Here is a 14,534-nt window from a genome sequence, read left to right on the forward strand (position 1 = left end):
AGCACGGACGGATGTGCATACAGCACGGACGGATGTCTGTCGATGATTGCTTTGAGGCAATTTTCAGGGTAAAGGCTTAATATGGTTCAGTTGAAGGTTGCTATTTCATAATTAATCTCCTCTTTGTTTGTTCTCACCCATCCGCATTACTGACCCAGATAGTCCATAATCTAGGGGAGGACAAAAAAAAAAAAAAAATCACACAGCCAGGGAAGTTGTTGGGGTTGGAACACAGTGGGCCGAGCTTGGAGGATTTTAAGAGCAGATCGAATCTTCTCGTTGGAGTTGAAAATCTCAGTGCCTCCTCCCTTTGATGCTCTGAGGGGTCTGAGTCTTCTTAGAGCCCTGTATTGGTGATAAAACGTTAAACTGTTTAGATTCAACACCGGGCCCTTGCGGCCACCTTAAACGGATCCTTGGCCCCAGGTGACGGGGGGCGCTGCTGGGCCACCAGAAGTTGCTGCTTCACCTCGCGCCCCAGAAGTGGTGGCAAGGCACTTTCCCCAGCAGGGGAAGGGAACTGTGTGTTCTGCGTGCTGTGAACGGCTTGGGATCTCACCGCAGAGCTCGCCCCGCCTCGCTGGGGAAAGGGTGAGAGGATTCTACTTAAGGTGGCCTTGAGCAGCTCGCCTTTGGACACCTAGGCACTAGCCCCCCTGGCCTTTCAGGTCTGCTGTGCTTTGGATTCCCAAGGTTCGCAGAGGGCCTGGGGGCGGGGGGGGGGCCCCTCTCGCCCCCAGGGTGTGGCATTTTAACACTTGGCTGGATGCTAGGGAAGTGCCCATCTTCCTCTCTTCTGCCCCTCTGCTCTTCCTTCTCGGGCATCACGTTGCCCACCCACTCACCCACCCTCTCCCTCACTTTCTGTCCCATCCCGGGACAAAACATGTGCTGTGTCTTTAAATGGGCGGAAGTGGCTGGCAGTGCTTTGCTTGGGTACTGCATTGATGAGGAGATTATATGGAGCTGCAAGGGAGCTGCCGCCTGGGGGAAGAGAGGGGCAGGTTCTGCTCGCTCCTCGCTCTCCAGCCGGGCTCTCCTTGGGTCCTTTCCCTGAGGCTGCCCTGAGCTGGCGGGAGGGGAGGGTGGGTGGGTGGCCGGCCAGCCTGCCTGGTGACAGCCACTCCGGGCTTGTTTTGCAGCCTGGCCAGCGTTGCCCGTCCCCATCAGAAGCTGACAGTGGCAGCAACAGCTCGGGCAGGCGGCCCCAGCCCCAGGCTGGATTTGCAGAAGCTGCCCTTGGCCTCCGAGCCCGGCGCTCAAGGGGTCCTTCTGGCTGGCGCTTGCTCGCTCTCCTTCCCTGTCTTCTTTCTCTCTCTGTGTTCAAGTCACATTACATGGGATTCTGTTCTTTGGGGACTTCGTCATCTTTTCAAATATGTCCTGGGACCTCCGGAGCTGTCACAGGGATGCTAAGGACACGGTCAGTGGATTCTCGTGCCTGTACTAATGAAAGGATTCAAGCTCTCCTGGTAAGTAGAGGAGGGATAAGGCACCTTCCTCTTCGTCATCTTTCTTCAACCCCGTCCTTGTTCATGTGGCCCCCCCACGCCCCGCACCTCGGCATCCTCAAGAGGTCTCCTTCACACAGGCCCGTCCCCCCAGACAGCCATCGAGGGGTCAGCAGGGGGGCCGCACACTCTGCAAAGTTGGGTTGCTCTCTCTGGCTCACCCCCGCTTCTGCACTGCTGCAGTATTTTCTGCCAGCATCTTGTTGGGGGGCGGGGGGTGGAGAAGAAAGTGTGGCTGAAAAGAGTCTCCAACTTTGAGGGGCCTGTGCACCGAGGGAACTCGGTAGAGAAGGGACCCTTTCCCGAGGACCTGTGGGTGGCGTCAGGCTGGAGGTGGGTGCAGTGGTACCCTCCCCAGCCCAACAGCGGTTGCCAGGGGCCTTGCTCACCCTGCTCCTTAGGGCACCCTCGTCCTGGGAGGCAGGCTCTGATCGCCTAGAGGCTTCTCTCTGAGCGGACAGTCATGAGCGTCAGGTTCCAACCTCTGGCATGCCTGGCGTCCAAAGGAGAGGGGACGGCCCCGCCGCCGTGCCCACCACAGGCACACACACACACACCTTGGGGCTTGGTCGGCGCCTCTTCCTGGGCCTAATGTTGGGATATTAAAGCCTCTTCGTGCTTGATGTGTGAGGTTGCTGTCTGGTGGCCACAGACGTAGTCAGAGTAGTTTTACCTTCCATTTTTATTTTTTTTTTTATTTATTTTTTTTTTTAATTTTATTTATTTATTTGACAGAGAGAGAGACAGCGAGAGCAGGAACACAAGCAGGGGGAGTGGGAGAGGGAGAAGCAGGCTCCCTGCTGAGCAGGGAGCCCGATGTGGGACTCGATCCCAGGACCCTGGGATCATGACCTGAGCCGAAGGCAGACGCTTAACGACTGAGCCACCCAGGCGCCCTTACCTTCCATTTTTAAAAATAAAACCCTCACCTCTCCCTTTTCTCCTTTGAGTCCGGTGGGTGGGCGAATTGGCTTTTTATCTGGTTGAGAAACTGGAGATTTTGCCTGGAAAACTTTGTCGTTGCAGGGGACCCGGCACTCCCTGCAGGGTGGCGTGTGCAGCTCAGAGGAGAATGGCTCTCTGGGCTGGGGAGGGCGCTTTCTCTCCTTGAGGACAATGGAGGGTGGGAGGAGGAGAGTTTGGGAGAGTTCCCTGCAGGGATGCGCCCTGCCTTCCTTGTGGCTAGGATCCATCCACCCGCAGTCCAGTCCGTGGTGGGACCGTGGAAGGTGATCTCTCTGGATTGGAGGTTGATTTCTAGAGTCAGGGTAGGTATTGGGCAGTTTAATACGTGGAGTCCTAACCTGGCCCTGGGTTACATCTGGCTTTCCAGAAACCCCTACCTACCCGAGGTTAAAGTCTGACAGAATTAGTCTAGTCCAGCCCTCCTCCTTTAGGCAAGAGGGTCCCTGCATGGGTTTTGAAAAGCCACTTTGGGGAAAGGAAAGGGAGGAGCTAGTTCTTGTAGCTTGACTCTTAAAAACTGTGAGGTCCTGAGGAGTGGTAACCCTCAGTGACGCCCCGCCCCCCACCCCCAGCCTGTAGTTTCTTCTCTTCAAGATTTAGTATCATTCCCTCTTATGTTTAGCTCTTGTGCTGGAAACCCCCCGCTGAGGCTGAGGAAAGGAGGGAGAGGTACTGCAATGCCATCCCTGCTTTCTTGGGGCCAGGTCCCTTATTCCTTCAGGGTTGGAAGACCTTAGCAGAATCTTTTGTCCCTGGGAGTTCAGGCCCAGTCAGCAGCCTTTAGAGGTGCCCCTTTATTCCTCAGCAGAGCCAAGCTGGGCCTGTAACTTGGATGAGGCCTCCAGGAAAGGCCCAGCTCCTGCTGGGTGAGTTGGGGACACTGGGCTCATCACCGGAAATCACTCAGCGTCCTTCCCTGCCCCTGCGGTCAGCATGCCCAGCTTGGGCCTGAGGGGTGTTTGACTATCTGACGATGAGACATCGCTTTAACACAGAATGCTTCTCTGCTCAGCTTGGGTTGGTCTCTCGGGGCTGTGCGGACATAGGTGCCTTTAAAACCCTCCCTGGAGTAGCTCTTGATGCATTTCAGCAGAACAGTGTTACGCTGGGAACCGTACCTGGGATAACCTTGTCCCTTTCAGCCAAATAAAATATCACAAGGATGGGGAGGTTTTGCCATTGATGTCTGCCTGGATAGGGTTAGGTCCTATGATTCACTATTTCATTAGGTGTAGATACATTGGTCCATTTTGGCCCAGGGGCCAGCCTTGCATTGTGAATGTTTGGGCTTGCATGCAGCTCCCTTTGGTGTCCCATGTCAGGGTACTCTTCTCCTCTGTCAACAGGGAGAACTGGTAGGAACAAGGTGACCAAATATATTGGCCGCCTTGTTCTGGGTAACATTATCTACATATGGAAGAGGATGGAATTAACTAACTTCCTAGTGTTTGAGTCATTTCTAGAAACATTTCTGGAACACCAACTATGTGTTAGTGGTATAAAAAATGATGATAATGCTGGGGCGCCTTGGTGGCTCAGTTGGTTAAGGGTCTGACTTTTGATCTTGGCTCAGGTCTTGATCTCATGGTCATGAGTTCGAGCCCTGCATTGGGCTCCATGCCCAGCGTGGAGCCTACTTAAAAAAAATAGGTAAAAATGATGATAATGCTGATAATAAAAGTAATAATGGCAACTAACGTTCATTGAGTGCTTACCACGTGTCAAGGACCACATGAAGCACTTTACAGGCGTTAAGTCCCGTAGAGCTCACGGTATTGTGCGTAAGATCCTCATTTTACAGAGCAAGCAATCTGAGACACAGAGCGGGTGTACAAGCAGGCATTGGATTTGTGGGTAATTTTCCCTTGTGATTCACCTGTTCTTGGTTGCTCTTCTTTAGTACACTTTCCTCAGTATATAACAATACCAAATACTGGCTTTTTTTTTTTTTCCCCTGCTTTGTGGTCTCTTTGCCTTACATTTATTTTGTTAGTTAAACTTTTAAAAGTGTAAGGAAATGCATTATTTTAATCGATCCTTACTATAGCCCCATGAAGCGGTTGGCATCTCCATTTGAGAGCTAGGGAAACTGAAGTACAGAGTGCTAAAAGGTTTTGACTAAATTCCTGCAACTAGTGAGTGAAGAAGGTAGGGTGCACTCTTCCTACTTGACTATTACTTCAGTTTTGCAACTACCCTAGCAACAGCAAGGTGTGTCTGCGTTAGACCTGCCTTCCCAGAGGGCAGGGTCAAGGTCTACACATCCGCTATTCATCCATCCCTTCAATCTACAAATATTGACCAAGTCATGATTATTTTCACAGTCCTGTGCTTAGGCATTGTGCGGGTTAAAAAATGTAAAGGGCATTGCCTCTGACTTCTGGGGATTGGTAACTTCACAGACAGAACGAGACCCAACCCCTTTACACACACACACACACACACACACTCTCTCTCTCTCTCTCTCTCTCTCTCTCTCTCTCTAAGACCAGTCAGTAAACGCTAAGGGAGAGATACATGCAATTAACAACAAGCACTCTAGAAATTCAGAGGAGACTGGAATTCATTTCAGCTGGGGGAGCAAAGATGCTTCCTGGAATTGTTGGCACTTGAGTGGGGCCATGAAGGTTGGCCAGTGTTAGGTAAATAGAGGCTGTACTTTGTACAGCACTGACACCCCACCTCAGGGTGTTAGGAGGTTATCACAGGGGATGCTTTTGGGTGAAGCTGATCAAGGTACGTGTCTGTGATTGACAGGTGGCTGGATGGTGAGAGAGAAATCTTCCCTCCATTCAGCCTCCCCTTTGTTAGGGGCTTTAGACTCTCTCAAAGGATGATCCTGGGGACGTCTGGGTGGTTCAGTCGGTTAAGCGACTGCCTTCAGCTCGAGTCATGATCCCAGGGTCCTGGGATCGAGTCCCGCATTGGGCTCCTTGCTCAGCAGGGAGTCTGCTTCTCCCTCTGCCTGCCGTTCCCCCTGCTTTTGCACGTACTCTCTCTCTCTCTCTCTCACACACACACAAATAAATAATATCTTTAAAAATTAAAGAATAGGGCACCTGGGTGGCTCAGTTGTTAAGCGTCTGCCTTCGGCTCAGGTCATGATCCCAGGGTCCTGGGATCGAGTCCCACATCGGGCTCCCTCCTCGAGGGGAAGCCTGCTTCTCCCTCTCCCACTCCTGCTGCTTGTGTTCCTGCTCTTGCTATCTCTGTCTCTGTCAAATAAATAAATAAAATCTTAAAAAAAAAAAAAATTGAAGAACAGTTCAGTCCTCCTTAGCTTCTCATGGTTATCATTTATTGCTTTATTTTTTGCTGGGTGTATGATGTAAAGATATCCCTAATTCCTGTAGGCCTTCAGAACCTCAGGTGCCAAGAAGATCTCCAGGTTTGTGGGGCTGCTCCATGGACAGATTGCTTTGGCCCCCATAGGATTTGGCAGACTATAGTGACATCTGTCCATGATCCTCCATCCTTGTGTTCCTGGTCCTCACATCTGTTGGGGTCAGTGGGTGCAATCTCCACAGTCGACCTTCAGGAAAGTCTCAGTGTGCTGCAAGAATCCGATTCCGGGAAAGTAGAGTGAAGAGAGCATAGTTCTTGACACGTAGAGAAGGGGAGGCATTTCTGTGGTCAGGCCATGGTCCACAGAGGAGAGGAATTTTGAGCTTCTCTTTGTGTTTGAGTGGGTGAGTGAGCATTCGTGCTAGTTTCACACTGTTTATTTAAGAATAGGGGTACTGTGTATAGGAGCCTGCTCACTTATGTCCTCACCAGTAGCTGGGACAGAAATTCATTTTTGCATTCCTCCATGTTTCATGGAGATTTGTGGTCAGCCATATTTCATTAGCTACCAAAGGTCAGTTGTCTCGTATGCGTTTTTTTCCCCCCTTCACATCTGTTAACAAACAGAACACTTTCCTCCTTCAGCTCTGGTTTAGGCCCATGAAAGAAGAAATGGGTGAGGTTGCAAGCGAGGATTTAAATTAGACATAAGGAAAAAGTGTGGAATTTCTGTCTTTGGAATGTCAAGATCAGGTCATACGTTTATGTTCCGAGGTTCTTTTGTGAGAAGTTTTCTCTAGAGGAGGAGGAAGGCCTGGGTATGGCTTCCTTTAGAGCCAGGCTTCCCAGTTATTCAGATGTTTACCAGAAGGTGAGCTGCAGTCAAGGTCGGGGTCCCTCAGTAGCTTGAGATTCTGGAGGGCCAACTCGTGAATCTGAGCTTTGTAACCACCTCCTCACCCGCTGTGTGGCCTTGCTAGGTGACTTCTGTTTGCCTTGGGTGGTAGCTGTTTTGAAAGTGGGATTAAATGACAGTGCTGGGCAGATTAGTTGGGCTCTCAGCTTCCTTTTCACTAATGGTTTAGAGAAAGGCTATAGTCCTTACAGAGCGGTGGCTTGTGATGTGGACTCTTGGTATACTTCTTTAGCCAGCAGGAAACACTGAACCTTCATTTGAAAATATTAAATACTTATTTACAAACATCCCCCAGCAGAGACACCCTCTTGCTAACAGTGCGAGATTGACTTTATTATTTGGTGGGATGGGAATTGGGAGTTTTCCCATGGTCTGTTAAATCCAAGGCACTGAGTGCTGGTCATCTAAGCATTGAAATCCCATGAGTGATCAGGACGGCTCAGGGCAGTGACCAGATCTTATGGCTTCACAGATTTTTTTTTTTTTTTTAAAGGACGGACCTTTCCCACCTCATACCCAGGTTTCTACTTTGGGAGCTGCTCCTGACTTGAAATAAGTGGCTGTAACCATGATTTTTTGTGGTTCTGGTCACCATCATTATTATTTTAAGAAGAAAGAAATTTACTCTATTAGAATGTGAGATGGTTGGCAGAGAATGTATCCAAACAAATCAGATTATGAGTATGGCAGTTCCCTCCCCCCCGAGTTATCTGTGGGGGTTTTTGCTCTCTGAGGTTTCAGTTACCCGCGACCAACCGAGGTGTGGAGGCTGGTGTTCCTCCTTCTGATAGATCCTCAGGGGCTCGGTAGTAGCCCAACACTTCGCCATGACGCCTCCATCATTCACTTGATTTCATCTCATCACATAGGCATTTTATCATCTCAAATCATCACCAGAAGGGTGAGTACAGCAAAATAAGATATTTTGACGGAAGGAGAGAAAGACCACATTCACACAACTTTTATGACTGTATAATTGTTCTATTTCTTACTGTTGTGAATCTCTTACTGTGCCTAATTTAATAATTAAACTTTATCATAGGTGTGTGTGTATTGGAGAAAGGATAGTTAGTATATATATATAGGGTTTGGTAGTACCTGTGGTTGCGGGCATCCACTGGGGGTCTTGAATGGATCCCCCACACACATATAAGGGCTACCACTGCACTTGAGCTTCTCTGTTCCGGCTAGAAACCCTTCCTCCTGGCCTTTATGAGACTTACTACCATTGAATTTGATTGCTGGAAGAGATGATTTGGGGTTTCTCATGAGAGAACGTGGAGGAGAATGCCTCTGATCCCTTGTCCAGAAAGCTGGATGTTTGTTTCCTACATGAGTTAAGGTGAAAGGATAGGTAAACTAGATATTGCCAGATGTTTTTATGTGTGCTTATCCTTAACGCTCGCTGTTCTTTGGTTTACATTTGCAGAAAGATGTTGAATTAAACTGGTCGGTTGTGCTATGATAGCAATTGCTGGCCCCCCTCCACGCACAGACTCAGTCGCTTAACTCACTGTAAGTTAACTCTTGAGCATGCAAGTGCCCCCGAGGCTCTGGGGAAGACCTCCAGGGAGGCCGTCCTCTGTGAGGCATGGCAGGTGGCCCAGTGATGCAGGCTCTAGGGTCTCCTGGCACCTCCTACGTAGTCACTGCAGAGGTCAGGAGAGCCTGGCCCTTCAGCACCATCCCGAACTAGTCATGTAACCCTTCCTGCCTGACCGCAGGAAGTCTGGGAACCGGGAGGCTTCTGAAGGGCCGAGGAGAGGAGAACCAGGAGTCTCGTTGAGCACCCATCATGGGGACCATAGCTGCTTGTCTGGAAGCACAGCCACGGGCCCACTCCCCTTCTTAAAACCCGATGGCGGTTTTCTTACTACCTGTGGAATAAAGGTCTTGATTTGAGATGTCATGGAAGACGTGCAACGGTAGGCCAGGGGTCAGCACACAATCCCCGCGGGCCAAGTTCAGCTTGTCTGTTTTTGTACAGCTTTGCAAGCTAAGTATTTTTTGTTGGTTTTGATTTTTACATTTTTAAATGGTTGAGAAAAATCACGAGAAGAGTAATATTGCATGACATGTGAACATTGTATGAAATTCAGGTTTCAGTGTCCATGAATAAAGTTTTATTGGTATACAGCCACACTCATTTGTGGATGGCATTGTCTGTGGCTGCTTTCGTGGTACAGGGTCAGAGCTGAACACTTGTGACAGAGAACTGTGGCCCACAAAGATAAAATACTTATTATCTAGCCCTAGACAAAGTTGCTGCCCCCTAGTTTATTTAGACAGATAAAGATGCCTCTCAAATGCAACAAAGTGATACGTTTTTACTGGATACTTTGTCTCATTCTAAACACTGTAATAGTGATCCTGATGATATCAATAGTAGTAGCTAATACTTACATGACAGCTTACTATATCACATATATCTTAAATGTTTTCTATATATTAACTCCTAGCAGTTTTTTGAGCTATATATTATTATGGTGTAGATTTTACCAAGTAGTAAGTTGAAACACAGAGAGGTTAAGTAATCAGCCCAAGGTCACACAGCCCAAAAGTGTTCGAGCTGGCAGTCTGACTCCAGAGTTCACACTCTTAACCACTGCTGCAGTTATAAAGCAATTGGAAGACAGGTCTTTGCCCATGAGAAGAGAGAAGACAAATACCCATGAAAAGTTAGAGGAATTTGTCAAGGTAATTTATGAAGGCATTTAATGAATACAAATTATAACTTAAAAAGGTGTGCAAGAACAGAGAGGAAGAGAGCACAGTAAATGGAGAAGGGCTTGAATGGAGAAGGTGGGATGTGGGTTGGTCCTTGAAGATGGAAGCCACTGAGATTTTAAGAGTTTTTTTTGGGGGGGCGGGGGTCTCTCAGGCAGGGAAGAAGCAAGAGCTAGACCACAGAAAGCAAAGCGAGGCCCTGGTTGGGGGAGAGAGAGCTGCGTGGTCTGGTCAGAACAGAGGGGTGCATGGAGTTCACATGGTAAGACAGGTGTCACGTATGGATAGCCTCACAGGTGAGGCAGGGGTGTGTGAGCTTGCTGGGCTCAGCTGTGTGAAGCCCTCGGGCTCAGGATGGCCAGAGAGGGTGGAGATGGGTTTCCCAACTTGGTGGGCAAGATGTTCTGTGGGGGAGAACTGGAGCGTAAGTGCCTGGTTTGGGACCAGGCAAGAACAGGGTTACAGATTATAACAATGTTTCTATGAAGGAGCCTTCCTCCCTCCCTCCCTCCTTCCCTCCCTTCCTTCCTTCCTTCCTTAGCTCATGTAACCCTCACACAACTCTGCGGGAAAGGTGGTATTTATCCCATCTTACAGATAAGGAAACTGAGTCTCAAAGAGGTTTAAGCAACAAGCCCAAGACGCCATGGTTAATGGCAGAACTGGGATGAAACTGAAAATGTCTGCCTCTAAACCCTGTGCTCTTAACCTCTACACTCTAGTCCTTGACTTCGTGAGAAAAGGAGTGTTTACTTGGTAGAAATTTGGAGCTTTATTTTTTATTTTTTATTTTTTAAAGATTTTATTTATTTATTTGACAGAGAGAGAGATCGCGAGAGAGGGAACACAAGCAGGGGGAGTGGGAGAGGGAGAAGTAGGCCTCCCGCGGAGCAGGGAGCCCGATGCGGGGCTCGATGCGGGGCTCGATCCCAGGACCCTGGGATCATGACCTGAGCCGAAGGCAGACGCTTAACGACTGAGCCACCCAGGCGCCCCGAAATTTGGAGCTTTAAACTTAACAATTCAGAAAGGGGTTGCCACGGAGGTGGGGCAGTCTTTCTGGGGGAGTGGTGCTCTCTGGATCAGGTGATCTTACAGGAGAATAGTTTTGTAGTGTACTTACCCCCATGCTGAGCCATGTCCCTAATCATTGCTGATCTGGTGGCTTCACTTTGGGGCTGGATCAGGGTTTATTAAAAAAAAAACTTTTAAAAAATTTGTGCAGTGTATCCTGCATCTCAAAGAAAGTGTATAATGTATCTGTACAGCTTAAAGGAGAGTGAAACATTGTTCACCATCCAGTTAAGCATTATAACCTTACCTAAATATTTGAAAACCCTTCAGTTTGTCTGTTTGTTTTTTAAGAGTTATGAAAACATTCAAAGGCTGGGTGGACAAACCCCAGAAAATGCAGATCTTGGGAACTGAGCACTGACGGGGCTCCTGAGTCTGGGCCAAGGACTCTTGCCCCTGGAGGGGGTAGATTAGGCTTCTCAGGCAGGGCCTCTTTGTTCTGAAGCTGACATGAATGGCTGCTCCATCACCGGGGGCTCCCTCCGTTTAGCTGTGTGGGAGACCCTAAGGGACAGGTGCAGGTGGTTCTACTCCTTTCTAGTTGCATGACGCTAGGCAAGTTACCTACTCTGCCAAGCCTTGATTTTCTCATCTATAAAGTGGGGCTAATCACGCCTGCCTTTGAGGGCTGTTGTAAGGGTTAGGAGGATTCATGGAGATAAATCCCTGGAATGTACTCAGGAGGAGGCCTGGCGCATTGTAACCACCTTATAAATGTTACGCCGCTATTAACATTTTCATTGTCTTATGTTTGACATTGTTTAAAGAGAGCCTGGTCATAGCCTTGCTCTCCAAATACTTAAAATCCACAATTGTTACTCATGCCCTAGATAGATAACAGAGAACTCTGATCATTATCTTCCCCTGGAGGAGCCAGGAAGGATAGTCTTAGGCCACTATCAGTCAGTTTTACTCCTTTCAACTAAACAGCCTTGTAAATCATGTATTTTAGTCTCGTTGCTGGAACTCTCCTGTCTTCTGTCCCCCATGGGTATGGTCACTCGGTCACTTAGCTGGAGCCTGGAACACGTTCTACCCCTCACTGAGTGTGTGACCTCCGGCAAGGCACCAGTGTCCTCATCTCTAAGATGACAGTTGAGATTAGAGCAGCAGATTTTTTCTTTCTAGATCCCCATGGACTTCAGGCTGAAGATCTCTGGAGTGTAGGACCCTTTCATATTCTCCTCAAGTTCCCACTGGATTCCTTCTGTCCTCTTTTTACTCAGGCATTTCTGGAGCACCCACTCAGCTGGTGGCAGAAACACGAAGATGAATAGGAACCGGTCCTTGCCTTCAGGTGGGGGTGGGGGTTGCCTCAAGGAGTGGGGGAGCCAGACCTGGACACCCTTCTCTGTAGGGTCTCACCAGTGCCGCATGTTACAGGAAAATTCCACAGAGGGACTCGCGTACCTCTCCTGCTGAAGTGCAAATAGATTTATCTTCCACTTAAGATCTTTTTTTGGACCCATTCTCCTGAGACTAGGAGCCTTACTGTTTCATAATAGCTTCCCTGCAGTGACCTCGACTTTTTATGCCTTACTGGATGGTCATAGTTGATATCCGGTGGCATTATGACATGACATGCAAAACCCCTTTGTTTTCCAGAGGCTCAACTTGACAAACCTCAGGATGCAAATTTTGGGAACTCTGACCTTTGGGCTTTTGAAGGTGATCTGCCCTGCTCGGCTCTGCACATTATTATTATTTTTTTTTTTTTAGCCATCTTTTTGGTCTAAAGTATACCTTTTTAAAAATGTATTTATGTATTTAGCCTCTGTTGACTCTGGCTTGTTCAAATGACTTTTTTTTAACCCTCTGATTTCATGAGCCAAGTGTTTCTACTTCATGTTCTTGCCTTCTTTGATATAAACAAGCAAAGTCAATTTGTACTCTCGTGAGGTGCTTTGGTAAGAGGCGCTAACCACTGCCATTGAGTTGTTGAGCGGTCTTTGTATGAACCATTACGTTTATAGCAGCAGTGATGGAACTCCTTTTTACAAAAGTGTGGACTCAGAGCAGGACTCTGCTCTATTAAATGCTGAGACTGTTGTATGTTTTTTCTTGTTTATTTTGGTTTTTTGTTTGTTTTTAAGATTTATTTATTTTTTTGAGAGTGGGGGAGGGGCCAAGGGAGAGAGAGAGAGAGAGAGAGAATCTCAAGCAGACTCTGCACTGAGCGTAGAGCCAGATACAGGGCTTGGTCTCCCGACCCTGAGCTCACAACCTGAGCCGAAACCAAGAGTCGGATGCTTCACTGGCTGAGACACTCAGGTGCCCTGGTTTTTCTTGTTTACTGCAGTCTTCTTTCTCTGGCAAAATTCTCTGAAGTATTTTTCTAGGCATCAGTTAAGACCACTTTGATGTTAGTAGTTCGTGCTAAATAGAATTAGTAAATGTCCCCAGTCACAAAAGACCTCTCGCCACCCGTGCCAGGAGAAGGACTGTTCACTCCCGGTCCACACCTCTCCTCACTCACTGCCTGAAGGGGCGAAGCTCCTCAAACTCACTGCAAAGAAAGCACATCTGTGATAGTCTCCCCAACAACCTTCTCTTCCCATCCTCCTGTCCTAGTCATTCATGTTGGAAGCTTCAGAGCTGTTTTTTCCCTCGTTTTTCCTCATTGTCCACATGGTGAGTTCTTCTCTCTTTGCAGTGTCTGATTTGTCCTCTGCCCTTTCCCAGGTGGCTTACTGCCACTGTCTGAATTCATAAGCTGCCATGTCTTGCTTAGTCTGTTGCAGTAGCCACCTGGCTGGTTTCTTCTTCCTCTTCTTTTTTTTTTAAGCTTTCTTAAGATATAATTCATATGCCACACAACTAACTCATTTAAAGTGTACAGTTCAGTGGGTTTTAGTATATTCACAATATGTGCAACCATCACCACAGTCAATTTTAGAACATCTTCATCATCTCAGAAAGAAACCCTGTCTGTACCTATTTGCCAGCCCAGCCCAAGGCTACTACTAATCTACTTTCTGTCTCTGTAGAGTCCCCTGTAAGGAATTTCATGGATGGGATCATAGATCTATGTGGACTTTTTTGTGACTGTCTTCTTTCATTGAGTATAATGTTTTCATTTAAGTCGTAGCATGTATCAGCACTCATTCGTGTATTATGGCTGAATAATCTCATCTCTTCTTGGAACATTCAGGTCCATTGATCATTCAGCCATCCTACAGGTCAGATTTCCAACCCTTCTTCAAAAACTGTATTTGGCTCCTAGTAACCTACAAAATACAGGTGACACCCTGGCTATGGCACTCAAGGCCTTCCCCATTCTGGCTCCGTCGTGAGCGTCCAGCCTCATCATCACTCCAAATTTCCACGGGCTCTTCTGTCCCCTCCATCCCGAGACACTTTCCCTTTGTAGAGCATGTCACACACACACCTTTTCATGTCCCTGATGTCTTTGCTTATGCTTCTCCTGTCTGTGGTTATGGAAATCCATTTATCCTTCAGAATTATCTTTACTCTCACCCCTTCGAAGAAGTCAATCCCAGATTTATCTCCTCCCCAGATAGGAATTAATTAGTCCTTTTCCATTCTCTGTGCACTTTGCTTCGATCCCCATAATTTCAGTCTTGGATTAAATGTCATTCTATCTTTTATAACATATTAAATCTTTTCTGAGAATAGAGAGGCATTCCAATTTTTGTTTTATTTTTCTGGTACTTTCTACAAAGATTTACACATAGTGGGTGCTCAAAAAAAATATATGCTGGATAATTGATTGCCCTTTTGGAGTTGTATAGTCCTTTTTGCTTTTCAGAGTTCTTTCACATACTACTTGTCTTCTGAAAATCAGAATTAAAGAGCTTTTTTGACAAAAAAAATAAAGGACATTTTTGAGAAAAAAATTGTCCAGTAGTTTTAATTTGTTTGAATATGTGGGTTTTTTTGTTTTTTGTTTTGTTTTTTGCAGTACCCATTGTCTCTGGGTATTGTAGAAAAATCAGAAAATACAAAGTCAAAAAGACGTCAGTCATAATACCATCCCTTAGTGATAATCACTATTAACATTTTGGTTTATATCCTTTGAGCTGTTTTTTCTGTAT

At 47.3% G+C, this 14,534-nt stretch overlaps 1 protein-coding gene across 7 annotated transcripts in view; it reads left to right on the top strand.

The window, feature by feature from the left end:
* Window positions 1–14,534, top strand: part of GRAMD1B (GRAM domain containing 1B) — a 166,232-nt gene that overhangs the window by 72,442 nt on the left and 79,256 nt on the right. The window contains exon 1 of one of the 7 annotated variants that reach the window (XM_032427965.1): window positions 947–1,472. The exons of the other annotated variants lie outside the window; for them this stretch is intronic. Within the exon in view, the coding sequence (XP_032283856.1) occupies window positions 1,450–1,472 (23 nt within the window). The 5' untranslated portion in view covers window positions 947–1,449. Of the gene's footprint in view, window positions 1–946; window positions 1,473–14,534 lie in introns of those variants that run through there. 7 annotated transcript variants of the gene reach the window in all.

The sequence above is a fragment of the Phoca vitulina genome, unplaced genomic scaffold, assembly GCF_004348235.1.
Source record: "Phoca vitulina isolate PV1807 unplaced genomic scaffold, GSC_HSeal_1.0 scaffold38, whole genome shotgun sequence".
In the NCBI taxonomy this organism is placed as follows: Eukaryota; Metazoa; Chordata; class Mammalia; order Carnivora; family Phocidae; genus Phoca; species Phoca vitulina.